Source organism: Paramisgurnus dabryanus, chromosome 1 (genome assembly GCF_030506205.2).
Source record: "Paramisgurnus dabryanus chromosome 1, PD_genome_1.1, whole genome shotgun sequence".
Classification (NCBI taxonomy): Eukaryota; Metazoa; Chordata; class Actinopteri; order Cypriniformes; family Cobitidae; genus Paramisgurnus; species Paramisgurnus dabryanus.
This window is the reverse complement of record NC_133337.1, coordinates 9,073,249-9,092,112: the sequence shown is the minus strand read 5'-3', so window position 1 is coordinate 9,092,112 and position 18,864 is coordinate 9,073,249. Positions and strand designations below refer to the sequence as shown.

Below are 18,864 nucleotides of genomic sequence, written 5' to 3'. Positions count from 1 at the left end.
ACATCCTTGCTTTGCAATCATTTCCACACCGGGAAGCGGACCTGGGGGGGGGGGGTGTATGCATGTGTCTGAATGACACTGAGTGATGCAGGGAGTATACTACGGTACTGTACCGCCTGAGATAGATGGACTGAAAGACAGAGAGAGTGAGAGAGAGAGAAAAGCCAGCAACCCAAAGTCTGTCTTTGTTCATGTGTATTGTCAGACCCCTTTCACTCCGACCCTTGGGGCCGACCGCCTGTCGCTATATCAGATCACCCTCTCCTAAAAACCTACCGGGACATAGGGTTATATTTACAGCCCTTACTACGACTGATAGTAGTCTTCACCCCAACAAGTTTCTCCTTCCCATTTGACACTGGTTAAACTGGAAACATTGTGTCCACCCCGTAACCATTTTTTTGAGTCGCTGTGATAAACACAGAGCTTGTCAGCTGTTATTAACCACATCATCAGAAAGACAGTCATCGACACACTACTGCAGCTACATTGTAATTGTATAGAAAGAAAAATGACACCATCAGATTTAATCATGGTTGTACCTGCATTGATAAAAATCCAATCACTCAGTTTATGGGATAAATACACATTATGTGGTGATTTGAAAGCATTTGTTGTTCTTTTATTGCTGTAGCAGTGCCTCAATTGCGATTCATTTCTGTCTGTGTAAATGTTTGCCTTCGAAACCGTAGGCTGTGCAAATCTGTCCTTTTCATCGGGTTAAAAATCCCAGACAGGATCCTGACGACGCATTAAGAGGTACGGCTGTGATTTCGGGTGGGTGAGCAGAAATGTGTGCGTGTGCAAGAGAGAGAGAGTGAGCACTTACAGGCCAGATGTTTCTCATACACACTCTTCTCATCACATAAGTTACTCACGCTCATTTACAAAGCTGATCTGATTGTCCGATCACAGACGTTCCCTCATTATCAAATCTAGCACCCTGAGCTCAAATTACGAAACTCCTTCCAAAGGTATATTTTGCACAGGACCTATGCGAGTGACCGAAAAGGGGCTCCAAAAGCTGCAACTATGAAAAAATAAATCACTACAGTACTTTCTCCGAGGTGCACTTAATTTTTAACCCGCACCCCTCTCTCCCCTGATAGGATGAGGAGAGGTGAAAAAAGGGGTTGATGATTATTTCAGGGAGGCATTGGAAAGGCAAACTCTGTGATCCAAAAAACCCCGTCATTATCGGCGCAACACTCAGGTGCCAGGAATCCTTGCGTTGCAAGGAAGAGGAAAAAGCAGAAAAAATACAAAAAATTACATTTCACAGTCCGCTAGCTACACCCGTGCCGATTCGGTTAAGATATGGATACCATTTAAAATAATCGCAAATTCTGTGCTCCACTGAAATTAATTCATCATTGCCATAAGTTACAATGCATGGAAAATAAAGCAGATCAGCGTCCTGGTATTTTCAAATATTTAACAGTTGGGGATACTTAATAAATCAAAATGCCAGATTTAAATCATTTCAAAAATGGAAGTCTGGGCACAAAATAATGATGTTAAGTTTTATTTAGGTTTAATTAATTCTCTGCTCCACATGTGCACCGAATAGACAGCGATAAATTATAGAGAAAGACATTAAAAATGCCACTGATCATCAAATAAAGTAACACTGTACAGCACACAAACACCTCTAAAGTAAAATAACGCATGCCGGCGAGTCTTTTTTGGCTCTTGAGGGCCACCAAACATATAGTTAATGACTTCCCTCTAAACCTGAATGTAATATTACAGACTCCTTCTTCTCAGATGAAGGGATTTCAAAGTGATTCACAATGGATGAGATTACAGAAAGAGAGTAAACGAAAGCGCATTTATAGCAGGAGTTCAAAAATGAAAGGCTTGGATGAATACATTGCTTTTTAGGATTAACAGTATGCAAGGTAACAGAATCAAGTGTTGTTATCTGTGGTAAAATGAGAACACATTCACAAAAGCCACAGTTGAATTTCAATTCATCCCTTTTTTGCGGACCATAAATAGACGGGACTGCGACTCAGTTCATTCAACAAAGAATATTCAGAACTTAATTCTGTGCTATTTATATTAAAAGAGAAAACGATGGGCAGACAATAAAGAAAAGATGGAGAAAAAGGCCAAAATAAATCTATTTGAATCCGAGACCGTGGAACAAAAAAAATGCTATAAATCTTTGTAAAGCCGTAAAATAAATCCTCCACACCAAACTATATAATTCATAAATGTTAAACAGCGCTGCAAACTACATAGATGGAGTTCTGTTCCCACATATTTCAGAAAGCGTGCGGCAGGATATCAGATAACAGAGAGTGAGGGAACATTTCAGACGCTCTCCGTTTCATTCTTGTCTATGAATTCAAATTTTTAGCAGGCGAGCGCCTCCCTCTTGGAGAAAAGCAAGCAACCTCTTGCGGTGACGTTCTCCGTTTGCATTTCGGCTAATTCCTTTAATTAACTCAGCCCACCTAATCACCAGTAATTGACCTATAAAAGTAGGAGGCCCTGTTGTCTGCGCCAATCATCTTTAGCAAAAGGCAAGGTCTCTCTCTCTCCTCGTCTTATTCTGCCTCTCTCTCCCACACCTTCATTTTTCCATCTCCTTAGACTATTTACCTGACTCGACCGCATATTTCATTTCAGCGTGGCATTGTTCTGTGTTGTAATAATTATCCTTTGTGACATCTTTTTTTTGTGCACGAAGGGGGTCAGCAGTGTGTGGGGCGAGATTAAAAGGCGAGGGGTGTAGGGGGCAAGGGTACTTGCCCCTGCCCAGCGCTGAGAGGTGCTTATGAGTTGTACGGAGGTGACGGGTGCGTTAACGACCGGGACGGCCCCGGTGCCGCCACACAGGCGCAAGGCCGCGGAGACATAGCTCATTGTGACGTTTCCAGTTATCTGAGGATGATTAGGGTCATTATGTCCCCTGCTCTGATTTATGTCGTCATTGTTTCGCCTCAGTCCTGCATCGATAGATCTTAATGAATTGGTAAATAAGGCCGAAGATTACACTTGACAACACCCCAACATTTCTCATTCATACCAGACAAGATTTATGTAACCAATTAGGGCGGTAACAGGCGAGGCTGGTCGAGAGAAAAATAATCTTTCCAGAGGAAAATTACCCAAGTCTAAAACCTCGACAAAATAGATAATGGGCAGTCTTTAAGGGAGACTTAGTCACAGACCGAGTGCCTGAACTGAAGGGTTCTCAGAAGTGCATTTAAAGAGGGTAGCTGCTCTTGTAAGACTTTCAAATTGATTTTTCCTAAAAATTCAATCACACAACAGCAGGAAGTCCGGCACACGCACACGATCTAATCAGCCACCATCTGCATGTCCAAACCAGAGGCCATGAAATCAATAGATTAAAAATTAACCTCTCGCCAACAAAGAAGAACTTTGATATGCAAATATGAACTCGAGAAGGTAGATTGCAAACTAGTACAATGCAAAAAAAAAAAAAAGAAATACTACAAATCAATCGCTTCTCCACGACTTCGCTGTGTGATGCCTCGACAGAAGAAATTCATTTGCATTTTTTAATAGTCTGGTATTTCAATTATTTAATTTCAAGCTTGCAGCGTGGTCGACTCATTTTGCATTAAAATAGCAGATAAAAAGACTGATCATCAAGGAGCAGACACCGGGCAGGAGATCCCGAAGGGTTGCGGAGAACACAGAGAGGAAGCGGAGAGGAAAGAGTGATGCCGGCTCGTCTCATGCCGCATCCCCCTTCAAGCACATGCAAATAAGGCAGTGCTGCTTAACTGCATCATTTATGGGGATAATAGCGGCATCATCATTACGGGACTCAAATTAAATTACATCACAATTAGCATAACAAAGTGATTGGTTCAACTTTCAAAACAAATACCCGCCTCGGCTAATGAGCGGTGTTAATTGGTAATAGGTAAACAAGTTTTAGTTAAACAATTTTTAATAATTGCCTTGTTTTGTTTTGGCTTTTTTTGACAGGGTGTAAATAGTAACCAAATAAAGCAGGATATTGCCAAGGGAATTTCTAAAATGAAACACAAATATGTAGCATTTAATTTTATAGCACTAAATAAGCTATTATACTCAGACTCTGGAGAACAATGTAAATTATCCATCTGGTCTAAATCTCCACATGCACTAATCATATAGTTCATTATACATCTGGGTATTAAATTATAAAGAAGACCACGACTACATTCCAACACAAAGCCATATAAAAACTTAATAATATGCTCATGATAGCCCAATAGCATGCTTCACTCACCCTTATGAATATTTAAGTAAACAAATTATCTGCCTGCCTTTGATAGGGATAATTAGTACTGGAGGGCTAATCATGTTACTGACCCCACCTCCAAAATGGGACAGGCTCTGTAAAGTTTTAAATGATTGTAAAAATCTTATTTCTTATATAAAATAAAAACATCAGGATAAATATACATAATATATAAATGTTTTATCATTCTTAGCTTATTAAATTAGTGACAATAGCTGTTTAGTTATTTAACTGCCAGTATAAAAACAAAATAAAAATTTTCAGCTCTTAATTTAAATATTTTCCCATTAGCACATCGTAAACTCCACAACACAAAATTCCCAAACACAGAGGACTCTTCAAATAAATTCATCTACAAGGCAAAGTTAAAGCACACAGTTCTCCAGCACGAGAACACACACTCGCGCGCACTTAACAGCGTGCACGCACACACCCGCGCAAAACCACATTCATTATCGTCATTGCTATTATCACCAGCAATTAACCCGCAGATGAAAGCAGCCCACAAACCCAACCGGAGCCTTGAGGAATGACAGAAAAAAAGTGAAAGAACGAGAGAGACGCGTACGGATGGAAGAAGGAAAGCTGAGAAGGACAGATGGATGAATAAAAAGGTGGTTTTATTACCTGCAGGTGAGCGGCGTGGGACGGCGGGCTGGAGAGGTTGTTTGGCGGAGAGTTGCCGGCAGCGGTGAGCGTCACGGGAAAGTGTGCGCGTTTATCGATGTCATCACTCCAACTGTGTTTATACAGACTCGCATCATAAACAAGCGCCTCTTTGGCCCCGTCCCTCACGCGTCGCTCATGCATACTTAAACCAGCAGTGCACCCATTAAAAAAAAACAGCCCCCTATCTCCTGACAATTATTCCTTCATCTCCACTTGTCACCGAGCAATTACGACAGCGTGCAGACAGGGCCCAATAGGAGACGGGGGCTTCGGGAAGCCGAGCGACCGACCGAGAAAGTGGAAAAAGTGCCAAAATGGAGATGTATCGCCCTGACCTGGACCTTTTCTGCCTTTCTGTGACAAACTGGAAATAATAAGATGGACTGTATATTTTCTGTCTGAATTATTATACAGCTGTTATCACTTCCTAAGGTTTCTGGACTTTCTGATCTCAAACATGCTCTGCAAAAATTGTGTCCCTCTCCTTTCTTTTTTCTTTTGTAAAGAAGTCCTTGGTGAGTGAGCTGAGTGTGTGTGTGCGTGCGTGCGTATGTGTGTGTGTGTGTGACTGCGCGCTGTATGCCGCGTGTGCGCTCCCTCACAGCGTGCACGTATAGCGGGGCTCGGCTCGCGCTCCGCCGGGCGACTCTCACAGCTCTCATTTGAGCGAGCAGCCGCGGCACGCGCACACACACAGTTTCTCTCCCTTGCAATCTCCTGTATCTCTCCCTCTCTCTCTCTCTTTCTCGCATACTCCTGCATTACGGCTACTTTCGAGGGGATTTAACACACACATGCAACTCAGAGGACGTCCTGACTTCCCAAAACACAGGTAAGTGCGCATGCATGTCTTATAATTCTAGCCTTGCCTGCCTGTGTTTGCATGAGATTAGTCAAGGAAAGCTGAGATAAACACACAGGTCTTCAAATAAAAAAAATAGCTCGTTTAATGCCTAAACACACTACTGAAACCTGCTTGGCACGCAAAACCGAAGAAAGTAACCTACCTTTTAAAGTACAGTACAACAGTCAATCCCTTTCCCCGAAGGTAGAGTCATTTGAAGATATTCTTAGAAGCCTTGAAGCATTAACTTGCATCAAAAATGAGGAATAAGATGCCACAGGAAGACAACAGAGCATCAGAGAAAAATAGAAGGGGGGGACGAGAGGTGGGGGGTACAAAGAGGAAAAAACTAGCTGACGTTCACCGTCAAAGCCATCATCAAAGAAATATTTACACGACCAGCACACAACGGCTCTGCCCAATCACGTCCGAGACATTATTTCACGCCTGTAATTAAAACAAATCAGCCAGACCTCTGATTGTTTTGGCACCCGAGGAATAATGGTACACAAAAACCAGAGGGTTGATTGGTGAGAGGGGATTTTTTTTCCAGAAGCAATAGTTTTGATTCTTGTAAAATAATAAATATATATGCATTTTGCTTTCCATAGCAGGGCAAACTTTTGGTGCAACTTTCAAAACAAGAAAAAAAACTAAATAAATTATAAAGCAAAAAAAAGCTTTCTCACAGTTTCCCTCGCATAAACCACATCACACAGGCAAATTTGTCTTTACAGATGTTAAACGAATCTAAATGACTGACATATTCTTGCATTCACTAACCATAATTAAACCCATAAAGCTCCATCCTACTCCACAAAAAATAAAATCATCTCTAGTATCAATGCTGCGAGATATCTGTCGTACTGTAAACAGTACACGGGGGACGCAGCGTGGAGCGTTTTTAACTAATGGTGTTTATTTAATCTTCTGTATTTTTTCTTCTCTCACACATTTGGTTCTTTTACCCTGCATGCCACAGATGTTTTTCTTCGCGGCTCCAGCAGACAGGAATCTACTCGCGGAGACGAAAGCCACGCTCTCCCCCAAGAGACGAGTACAAAGGCCAGTCTGCACGCGGCAGATGCAAAAAGCAAGTCCATCTGCTACGGGCTTCCCGTCACCACATGGAGAGAGCGTTTGCATCGTCGCCGCTGGAATGCGAGCGAGGGACCAGCTGCTGGTGAACGGGCGAGCGCGTGTCAAAGTGTGCGAGGGGTGAATTTTAAATAGATTAACCAGAAGAATTAAAGTTAAGCTGATGTGGAAGCCTTTCCGTCAAGATTAATAAGAACTAAATGCAGTTTCGAACCACTTGTACATTTAATTACCCCAATGTTACGAGTGAAAATTGGCAAACACTCCCAAACGCACTCATACTAGGCTCATATTAAGCAAGAACTTTCATGTTGTGCATGATCCACCCAAGCCAAGCATGACAGATTTATTTCGTTTAGGATCTAGCCTCCAACGCATTGTAAGATCACTTGAACTCCCAGCTCAGAGCATTACGCTGGCATGATATAACAGGCTCAGAGAGTAGCACATTATCTACCACCTCCACTGAAACATATTTTAACTCTATGATATCATTATAAACCGCTGATCTCCAGCCAAAAATTGTAACGCTCCATTTCTGGCCTCAATCCTTCAGACTGGTGCGGACGCTGAACGAGGAAGTGTAAAAGGTTACGGAGGGCTGCCAGATGAACTGCGGCTAATGTGTCATTTTTACATTTCACACAAAAATGCCATAGGCTGCGTCAGGGCCTAACGCTTACTCTGAGACAAACGTGAAGCTTATTATTCTGTCCGTTCGTGACTTAATTCTCTTTTTCTCATTTCACAGGGCTTTGGACTGCCAAGGTCAATGAGGACAAACAATTTCACCAGCGGCTTTTAAGCGCACACAGAATAAAGTGGAGTGTGCATGTTTGGGAAGGGGAGGGGGGCTTTAAGGGAAATCGTATGGTGGCAATGAAGGGAACCCCAATGTGGCCTTCGCTCTAAGTGATGGCAAAATATCCATGGCAACTATTAATTTTCAATTAAAGCACACAGAAAATGCCCTGCCTGGATCCAGCAGTAGGTGTCAAGAGCACATCTATACACACCACGCTTTTTGTCAAGACGCACCATGCTGGTTCATAGTAACACAATCATACCCCATCTAAACCCTGACACTATAGTGATAACACAAAAGCCAATTCATCTCCAAATAAACCCTATGCATACCAGGGATTAGTGACTGATCAACAGCAAGTAGTGACACTGCCCCCTTCTGTCTGACAAATCTAGCAAATGTTAGGTCAGGTCAATATTGTGCAAAATATTTTCAAAACCCTTTATTTGTTGGCATTAAGTTAGTATACAGTAAGGCCCAAAAGTTTTTTTTTTTTTTTCATTTTAACAGTTTATTTTGCCTGCCTATATGAGTGAAACGCTAAATTAACTAATTCCCCGCCAGCCTTTTTTTTTAATTGCCCGCCAGCATTTTTTGTGATTTTTACTAAAGTTATAAAAATGCATTGCAGGAAAAAAATTCTATAAAACTATACAGAACTGTGCAAAAGTCTTAAGACACCATCACCAGCTTTGTTGTTTTAGCAAAGTTTTAAATCCATCCATATTTATTTTCACTCTTTTTATTAAGATACAAACAGAAAATACAAGAAATATGTACACAAAATAAAAACAAAATTTTCAGAACTAAAAATATTCTACAGGCATCAGTTAGTATTTAGTGTGACCTCTCTTGGCACTAAACAAATCTTGAGCTTTTTTTAGGAGATTGAAGTCATTCAATTAGAATTAGAAATTAGGATCTAATTTTATTGAGGTTTAAGAGGTCTTCTATTGCTCAAAGGGGAAGGGGAGTTTACCCCAAATGCTTGACACTTTAGCTTATACTTTTATAACTGTTTTTAAAACTATATACACATGTCCTGTATTTTCTGGTTGTATTCTAATAAAGAGACTGAGAAATAATTATATATGATCACTATACAATTGTAAAAAACAAAAAATCTAAGACTTTTGCACAGTACTGTGTAAACATACAAATATATCAAATGAAAAAAAAAACAGATCTTATCTTCATTTGTTCTCTTTTTATAACCTCTTAAATAAGGGTAGGTTTCTTCAAAACTACCAAATTTTGAGCAAAAAGCTGAAAAAATTACATTTTTGTTAAGAGATCAGATTCAGAATGATTATCAAAAGTTTAAAAATTAATTAAATTAGTTTTTGCTTCAGTTTTTTAATAAATTTGATAAGAGAACAATCTAGTGGATAATAGCGGAATTACAGATTACAGTAAAAACTCGTCAGGAAAGCATCATTGGCAAGGAAATGTTTTCTCCTAATTGACAAGATAACTCGTCAATGGCGGGGAAAGAGTTAACATTAAATCAACAAAAGTTTTCCTTGGTATTTAGCATGCAGTCATGTACTTTGCAAAGAAGTAAATATGGTTAATGTCACAAATCTGATGTCGCAACCAGAATATACTGCAGAATTTCGTATATTAAACTTTCAATGAAAGCGATAGTTCACCAAAAAAATGAACCTGTAGGCCTACAGTATAAGTTTCTTTATTCTGTTGAACACAAAAGAAGAAATTCTGATAAATGATTGCATGTGCATAGTTGATGGTACCCATTGACTTCCATAGTAGGAAAAACAATTACTATGGAAGTGAATGGGTGCTGGCTGCTGTGTGCTTACCATCACTTATCAAAATATTTTCTTTTGTGTTCAACAGAAACTCATACAGGTTAGGGCAACATGCGGGTGAGGAAATGACATAATTCTCATTTTTGGGTTGACTATCCCTTTAAATTTTGAATCCCAGATTAAATGTGGACACCCTATTCTCTTTATCATTCATTCACTACTATAATAATAAGATAACAGCAGATTAAACCAAGCAAGTGTTATTGAGGATCTTTGTTTTGGACCTCACAGAAATCCAAGCAACATTAAAGCCGTTCTCTGGCTGTAGAGTCTACATGAGTTCATGTCTCTACATCCTAAACATGCTGTACACTTGTAAACAGCCATAATAAGCCCTCAGATGTATGGTATTTCTGTACAATGCACATACTTTTGAAGGGTTTAAATAGAAAGTGACTCTTGGATAAGAAACATTTTAAGTATCCAAACTCAATTTTAAGGGATGCATTGGTATCAGCTTCATCAATTTAAAAAACATCAATAGATGAAAGATTATTATTTTTCTTTAAAGTGAATGGCACTACACGCAGTTGTTCATAGTTTGAAGCTAGTCCAATTACGCACAATGGCTTTATCTATTTATAAACAAAAAATGTTCCTGCACATATGCACATACCTGTTCTCCTTAAAAACAAAATAAAAAATGGATTGATGGCAAACTCACAAAACCGGCCTCTTCATCTTAATGACGTTCTTCATCACAGATCAATATGACCCGAAATGGACCATTAGAGCACAATGATTATATAACAGGCAGCTAAACATTATAATATACTGTACTTAAGCACCGAGGTATCCATGGCAACCTTCCTTTGCCTTGCATACTGGAACCTTAATGAAATCCTATTAAGTAGCCTATAATGATAGTGTCCAAATGTATTTGCATATATACTTCAGTAGGCAGGGACCGGGGGGTGAGCAATGCTCGACAATCACAACAGCGCATGATAACAAGATAAGATGCGTGCATTTAATCCGAGGAATAACAACCCCAAACCTCAAAGAGCTCTGAGATGCAAAGACACATCAAAATAAACAGCTATAAAATAAGCTACGTATGGTGGCACCTCCATTAAAAAGCTAATTAAGCTCAGGGGCCAGGAGTGAGACGGCGGAACCCAACGGAGTCGGGTCAGAGAATCCCTTCACATGTGACTTCCATTTGCAATCCTGGCCGGACGCCCGACAGGACGTCCCAGAGAGAGTGTTTGCTCGACTTAATATCAACAGGCGCAGCGAGCGGCCCTCAGGAAAGGGCCCTGCCTTCGGTTCCTATTGAAAATAAACCAGCGCACACTCACAAAGCCCGAAACATCAACACAAGCCACCGGGAGCCGCAAAGCCAACGCTCGCTCGCTTTCTCGTTTTCTCTACGTTTAATGATACCTGCTCCACTCCAGCATCTGTAGGGAGGATTGAAGTATATATTTCAGTGGCGAAATAAAAGCGATCGAAATGACAGAAGTCAGACAGTTCAAGCTGACCGGCCACTTCAAACAGAAAGGCCCGCAGAACGAGACAGACTCTCCAGGTTAAATTGGCTCTTCTGTGTCTACCCTTAAAATGTGGCTCCTTCAAAAGCGCATTTGAATTAGATGAGTTGATGAAATCAAAGACTTGACCATGTGGGTAAATTTATACAAGCAAGCGCGGCTCGCAGCAGTTTACCTGTTATGCGGCAGATGAAAGCCGTCTGAATGGCAGACGGCTTCTTTTTTCGCACGAGAGATATTATAATACTGTACAGGCTGTAATTTATATTAGAGTCACATTGTTGGGGAAATGCGGGTAATGGGTATTTGATGTGCTTGGAGCTGCCAAACTTGTAATAAGATTAAAGGCTACGTGACGAGGACTCATCAATGACCACTCGACACGTTTGTCAACATGACAAAATAAAAAAAAACATTCAGAGACAAAAAGGACATGAAATATTATACGGATGCTAAAGGGAACTAGCTTAACAAAGAAACTGAGTTGCACTTGCCTGGGTGTTGAAGTTACTACTGTAATGCTAGGGTGGCTGCTGGTTGCTTATGGGCCCAGGTCCAAAAAGCATGACATGCTTTTGTAAGTAAACCTTTGCAAGTGCCACTACTAAGCAAGCTGGGCTTTAAACATCTTTAGTTTAAAAGGGAGCTTTAAACTAAAAAAATTTTTTTTTAAGATTTAAAATAATCTTTGGTGTCCCTAGAGTACATATGTTAAGTTCTAGCTCAAAATACCATATAGATAATTTATTATAGCATGTTAAAATTGACACTTTTTTAGATTTGAGCAAAAATGTGTCATTTTTAGGTGTGTCCTTTTAATTGCAAATGAGCTGATCTCTGCACTAAATTGCAGTGGTGTGGTTGGATAGTGCAGATTAAGGGGCGGTATTATCCCCTTCTGACATCACAAGGGGATCCAAATATCAATGAGCTATTTTTTCACATGCTTGCAGAGAATGGTTTACCAAAACAAAGTTACTGGGTTGATCTTTTTCACATTTTCTAGGTTGATAGAAGCACCGGGGACACAATTATAGCACTTAAACATGGAAAAAGTCAGATTTTAATCTGTATTAATTTTGTGCAGTCTGATTTGCACATAAAGGCTGAAGTAATGTTGATTTTTTTAAACATAGGCGAGAGCACAGTGCGCATAAAGTAATTTTCGTCATCAGACGAGTCCTGTGTACGGTAAGTGCACCACCGTTTTTTTTTGAAACCCCACATATATTCTATGTGTAGGTCGCATATGCGCCTATAGGACAATGTAGTATGTAGCCAAGAGACGCATTGAATTTTTTTGCAATGTGCATGTGCAGAAATGTCTATGTGTATGAGGCAAATAAACTATATTTTGCAAGCACTAGCAAAAATGTACACATCTTTGTGCGTTAAGCTTTTAATTTTAACACATCATTTTGTGTGGATTTTGTGTTAAAATAAAACAAAAGTTGTGTTGAAATGTGTTGTTTCAATTATAACACAGAGATGGGTGCATTCTGGGACAACGCATTTAAAAAAAAATCGCATTTAAACGCATTTAAAAAAAATCTTTTTTTAAAACCTTTTAAATCAGAATGAAAGAGAAAAAAACGAGGGCAAGAAAAGAGTAAAAACGAAGTGATGAAGAGCAGAGGAAAAGTTGGGCTTAACAGCTCTCACATTACACCAAAACCAAACGTACGCGAGCTACATCCAATTCAGCAGTTCTGATTCTTTTCAATCAGACGCCAATTACTCATAAAAAAAGACAAAATTAATTCAGGAAAACGCCATCCCACCAAAGAATAATAAACTCATTATGAGGAAATTTCAAACTTAACCGTTCTCCACGCCGCAGCTAATTTAAACCTAATTTTTTTACTAGCCACTAATTCAGCAGAGGGGGGGCAGGGATAGGAATTACATCTGGAGGTAATTCACTGTGTGGAGGCAAGCCAAATAAAAATATGAGAGAAAGACAAAGGGGTGGCGGCGTTGGATGGGGGAGTTGGTTTTGGTCTCTACAAACTGCAGAATGTTTTCACAACGCTGTCATCATATAAGGATCAGCGCGGCCATAGGTGCCGCGAGCGGGAGAACCCGTCAGCTGGGCTCAGAGGCCGGATCAAATCCCTGTTGATCAGAACGTCTCACGTCGCCATTTATATTTAAAATATCTCATGCTGGATCACATGTCTGAACATCTGTGTCAACACATGACAACATCTTAACGGGAGGGAGGCCTTGTTATCCATATCAGACGGCTTGAAAATGCACATAAGTAGTTCAACTACTAGTTGCAATCTCAATCATGACCTGTATACTGTAACCTGTGACCAAGCAGATGGGATGCTTGAATGGTTCAAACCTTACAAAGAAAGCCAGGAGACTGAAACCAGGAACGGCGGATGCACGCATTCAGTAAGCTCACGTATGCTTCAGGTGGAAGTTTGGACTGCAATAATCTACTCTGAAAAGTGACTTTAAGAAAAGACATTTACATTCGACACAGACTATGACAGCTGCCCGCCCGCCCCCCAACACCTCAATTCCAATGAACCCCCATGTCCTCTTGAACAGAAAATGTGTTTTCCAAATGAAAATAAACTGAGGCCGGCCAGTTTGAGGCAGTTAAAGTCGGGAATATGAGATCAAATAAAGACTCCCGTGGTGACTGAAAAGAAGAAATGAAATCGCTTCTGAGGAGAGATGTACCGGGTAATAAAATCACTCCTTTATATCTTCCTAAACGCCACATGTTCCCGTGGAGTGGTTAAGCTTTGGCGCGGCCGGTCAAAGACAGTATGCGAGTGGCAATTTTTACTTCCCGAAGATTTCCCTACCGATATTCTTCTTAAGTCTCACGCTCTGCAATTTGGCTTAAATGGCGAACTCTTTTAACGTCAAGTTGGAGGAAAACTTTTGGGGGAAATTGCTTTAACAACATTCTGGTGGTTAAAGGCGAACAGGAACTCGGTATTCCATTAGGCCGATATTACCGAGGGTCCCATCGACAACCCATTTCCATTCTGAACGGAATGGGGGTTGAATACGAGCTCTTGATTGGACGTCATTGACGGTACAGAGTGCAAACAAAAAACATCTCGCCGCCTTCAACGGGTACAACCTCTTCCTCTGAATCACTTCAATTCATCCGGACATCCATCGAGGCACTGATGGCAGAATTACAGCGCATTACCAAAAACATGTAATTGATTTGCTTTTGAAAAGGTAGCCAAAATAACTTTCAGGCCACGATTTAGCCACATCAGACGGCTATATTGAAGGGCATTAGGAAACGGAGGAATACATTATAATTTATAATACAGTGCTTATTAGAGTCTCAATAAAAAGGGTTTAGAGAGTGAAATGATTCACTTATCAGTTTGCTTTGCATGGCACTTAAAAGCAGCTCCCTTCTGTCGTTTTAGCTGCAAAAAAGTCGTCTGTAATGACATTGAAAACAGGACTGGATGTAAAAAATTTCCGCCCAATGCAAATGGTCTCTATTAATTCCTGGAATGGCAGGATAAAACTTAATTGTTTATGCAAAAGGAAAAATTAGAGAAATAAGAGTTCGAAATGCAAGCATTTACTTTGAAATATCCACCGATCCTATTTAAAACGAAGGCCAATCAAAAACATTGAAACAAACATATCAAACTATAGCTTCCATTCAAAGTAAAAATTGCCTCTTAAAAAGCTTAGACGATTTGTACCAGAAGCACAAAAGAATGGGCTTTTCTAACAAAATGAAATGTTTTCAAATAAATCGAATGTACCGAATATAATGGGAATAAGAGAGGAAAAATTTAAATAGTACATTATTCAGATGGAATGTGACTTGTGGGTTTCTTAACTAAAACCACAAAACATTAAAAAAAATAAAAAAAATAATCATGTCCAAAGATTATTAGTCATCATTTCGGGAAGTCTCTCGATGCGTTTTGATCATTTCTGTTTGTGTCAGAATTAATTTCCTGTTTTTGCATTCAAATGCAATCAAAATGTTTACACGTGTTGGCGTTCTGCTGTGTTTTAATTCACTTCTGTTATTATAGCAAGCATTAACTGATGAATTAATTGATGAATTGAGGTGCTTGAAAGCTCTCAACCACACACGGTAACACACATTTCCCATAACATGCATATCTGAATTTTCATCAAACTAAAAACAAACTCTGAGAAAGCTGTAAGCGTTATGATCCCGGCCTTTTTTAATGAACGCATCCGATTCGAAGCCTGCGCAACTCCAGGACATGTACAATATGGTCCGGCCATTAAATCTGGGAGATGGAAAGCAGAAAGGGAAAACACTGGAAGGATGTTCTGACAGTTTGAAAGTACCCAACAGCTGGTGCCGTCGGGCCATCTAAACGCACATCCACCTCCCCAAACAAACAGCAGACTTGACTTCAAATACATAGCTGAGCTGTTAGCTAATCCTTCCATTGTCCAAGCTCGCCGAGTTTCAATGGACAGCCCAAATCTTCCCTGCTGTTAAGACTACAACCCTACACCAACAACAGATCCCTCAATGCCAACTAACATCAGAGCAATACATATCTGCAATGACCACAGAACATGCATGATATCATAACAGTACTACAGTGAATTTTTTACGTGTACTCTGTTATCACGAAAGGAAATCATCAAACAGGAGAAGACATGCTTTAAACAGGGGTCTTTTGTTTGGCCCAGACAAATCCGGGCTCCCCTCTGGACATTTAATACTCTGCAGAAGTAGTGAACCAGCGGATACAGTAGTCCGGTGTGCACACCGACAGAAAAATGACTTGGTGTGTATTACGCCGAACACCAATCAATCAATTAAAGGCTGATTTAAAAGATTTCCTCCTAGACAAAAATGTGCCAAATAAGCAAGTACATTCCCAGCAAGGTGTTAAACCATAGACTTGCACAATTGTTTGTCAAGGTTATGTGTTTTAGTTACTTGAACCCTACCTGGGTTTATGTGAAAATCAATGTGCAGAAGCGTGTGGCATGCTGACACGTTACATGGCAGACGGGGCAAGTGATGTCCAAAAAATGAAGTAGGTAACTTTGAAAATCGCCAGCAGTTCCGATTTAACGCAAGCACACTCGCACGCTTCCATGCACAAAGAGAAACATACACACACACATACACACAAATTATAAATGCAAGGCTATCGCAATGGGGAGTTGAACTTTTCGCACCTTTCAAAGCCACAGAACCGGCTGCTTTCTGGCTCTCTGCAGCTGCTGCTCGGCACTAATGCAAGATGGTGTCATGTGAAAACTATTCCTCTACCCAAACCGCAGAGCTGGTCATTAATGAAACACAGGCCGCTCGGTGAGGTCATGAAAAGTCTACGTTTCAACGGCAGCATTTACAGGAACAAAATAATAATTCCCAAAGAATAGAGCGAAAATCACGAGCAAAACTCAAGGACAGGGGAAAATAAATAAATGGCAGAGAGTGGTGGGCGCTCACATTTCCCCCCGCGCTTTGCAAACAACCGTCAACTGCTTCTCAGAAACAGTGCTGCTTTAAAATAAGACCAGACTAAACAAAGCGATCCCGGCCAAGACAAACGCTCCGCAACTCTACACGTGGTCACATTTCAGGATGTCTCGGCTTAATTGCCAACTTTCAAATCTCACAATGGAATCGGTCCATTTGGCAGAAACCCCAGCAGTGGACCTGATAAATCTTTTTTTTAAAGTGTCAGCTTCACGCTGCAATGGAAATAATTTTTTTTTTTGTTGAAATTTGAGATTTGGGTCGATTTTTTGTTGCATCACTAATTTGGCACACTTAAACATTTCCGTCAACTGTAACATTTTCTGTATCCTATGCACCTGCATGCAAATTCAGGTGTACACGGTGTTTGTTTAACATTTTATTTTTTTCACTTAGCAGATGTTTCATTCCAAAGCGACTTACAGTTGAGGAATACAACACAGAAAACAAGGGTGGGTGGCAGGGAAATTTCGCACCTCTGTGCAAGGTGCGACTGGATAGGAATGCGTGTGTGACATGCATTTTTTGCATTCTTGCAAGTTGCATTTGTATCAAAACTCTAAAGGGCCGAATGGCCATGATGCCTCGGGACGGGGTGAGCATGTAACCCTTTGAAAACACAAAAGGGACAAGCACTGTCAGGCCTGCGAGGGTAGGATAATCTGAGCATCTTGTGGCATTCTGCTTTTTCTAAGTCCGACTTTCAAACTCCTAGATCCGAAAACTTCAAACAACCAAAATACCAGCACATTCATAAAACAGAACAGAACCACTGGGAATATAAGACAGGGAGAGAGAGAGAGAGAGAGAGAGAGAGAGAGAGAGAGAGAGAGAGAGAGAGAGAGAGAGAGAGGTGAGAGAGAGAGAGAGAGAGAGAGAGAGAGAGAGAGAGAGAGAGAGAGAGAGAGAGAGAGAGAGAGTGTGAGAGAGAGAGAGAGAGAGAGAGAGAGAGAGAGAGAGGAAGAGAGAGAGAGAGAGAGAGAGAGAGAGAGAGAGAGAGAGAGGCACACATACACCCTCTCTCTCTCTCTCTCTCTCTCTCTCTCTCACACACACACACACACACACACATACACACACACACACACACACACACACACACACATAAAGGTAGCAGGCTCGACAGCAGATGGTAAAATTAACATTTCAACAGTTCTCCACTTTCATGTAGGTCTCGGCAGAACCGCCTTTTTTCTGGAAAAATGTAAAGGCTAGAGTTTGGAAAGATGCGAGGCTAGAGAAAGCATCTGGAAAAAGGAAAAAAGAATATTGGCTTATTGCTCCTGATGGTCCTACACTATGAAAAATTAAATGGGTCTGTTTTGCAGGTTTGGCTCTCTGGAGTGCCCTCCGCTGTGTTATGGAAACATCATCTCCGTCATTTATACGTGCTAGAAACACCTGGTGATGAAGGAAAATAAACTTTATTTGGGACTTCTTTAAATTCAGCCTGATGACTTTTTCACCTTATTTTTATCTCATATATTAGCTGTTCCTTTTCCAACGTTTACAAAACGAAAAATCGCCCACATTTTGGAAATGAAAACACTTTCCAGCAACGTGATGGTGAGATTTCCAAATGATTTTTCGAATAAATAATCAAAGTGGGCAAAAAGAACAAAATACCGAAGAAATACAGTCATTTGAATAATTGAAGAGCTCAGATGCAAAAGCCTTTAAGTGCATCTGACAAGTTTTCTTGTAAATTAGTATTTTTTTTTTATCAGACTCTGGATTCTGCCAACATGGCTTAAAGCCTGTACTAAGCAGATTTGCAGTGAAAGTTTTTTTTTTATGTACGTATAACACGTGCCGAGATCAATCGGTTAATATCATCATCTCATTTTTGATGGAAGTGGCGTTTAGAGGCTTTTGCATTTTGTTGCGATAGCCTCATTTGAATATTCGTTCTTTTCATGAAATTCACAATAAAATAATGTTGCATTTTGGAAATGAACACACTCTCCAAACAAACAGCAACAATGTGCTAGTGAAATTTTTGAAAGGTATCTAATACATTTTGAATAAATAATCAAAATGAGGCAAAACAAAACACTAAAAGAGCGCTTGTGTTTTTTCCTGACATTCACAAATGAGTTATCACTGAATTTTGCGAATGAATGAATGAATGAATGAATTCTCCAAATAAAATAAGGGTGACATGTAAAAAAAGAGCTTAATGCATCTTAAAATAATCAAAGTGAGACAAAACAAAACCAAAAAAAAAAAAAGAAATAAATAAAAGGATGTTTGCTGTTTTTCCCAATGTTCGCAAATGAAATATCACCGCATTTCGCAAATGAACAAATTCTTCAGACATGCACGACGTGCCAGAGATATTTGAAAGCGCCTAATGCATTTCAAA

At 40.2% G+C, this 18,864-nt stretch overlaps 1 protein-coding gene across 6 annotated transcripts in view; it reads right to left on the bottom strand.

Moving 5' to 3' along the window:
- Window positions 1–18,864, bottom strand: part of foxp2 (forkhead box P2) — a 107,445-nt gene that overhangs the window by 60,556 nt on the left and 28,025 nt on the right. The window contains exon 1 of one of the 6 annotated variants that reach the window (XM_065264145.2): window positions 4,898–5,441. The exons of 3 other annotated variants lie outside the window; for them this stretch is intronic. In XM_065264145.2, the coding sequence (XP_065120217.2) occupies window positions 4,898–5,080 (183 nt within the window). In that variant the 5' untranslated portion in view covers window positions 5,081–5,441. Of the gene's footprint in view, window positions 1–4,897; window positions 5,442–18,864 lie in introns of those variants that run through there. 2 more of the 6 variants (XM_065264146.2, XM_073816169.1) reach the window with 2 other exon arrangements.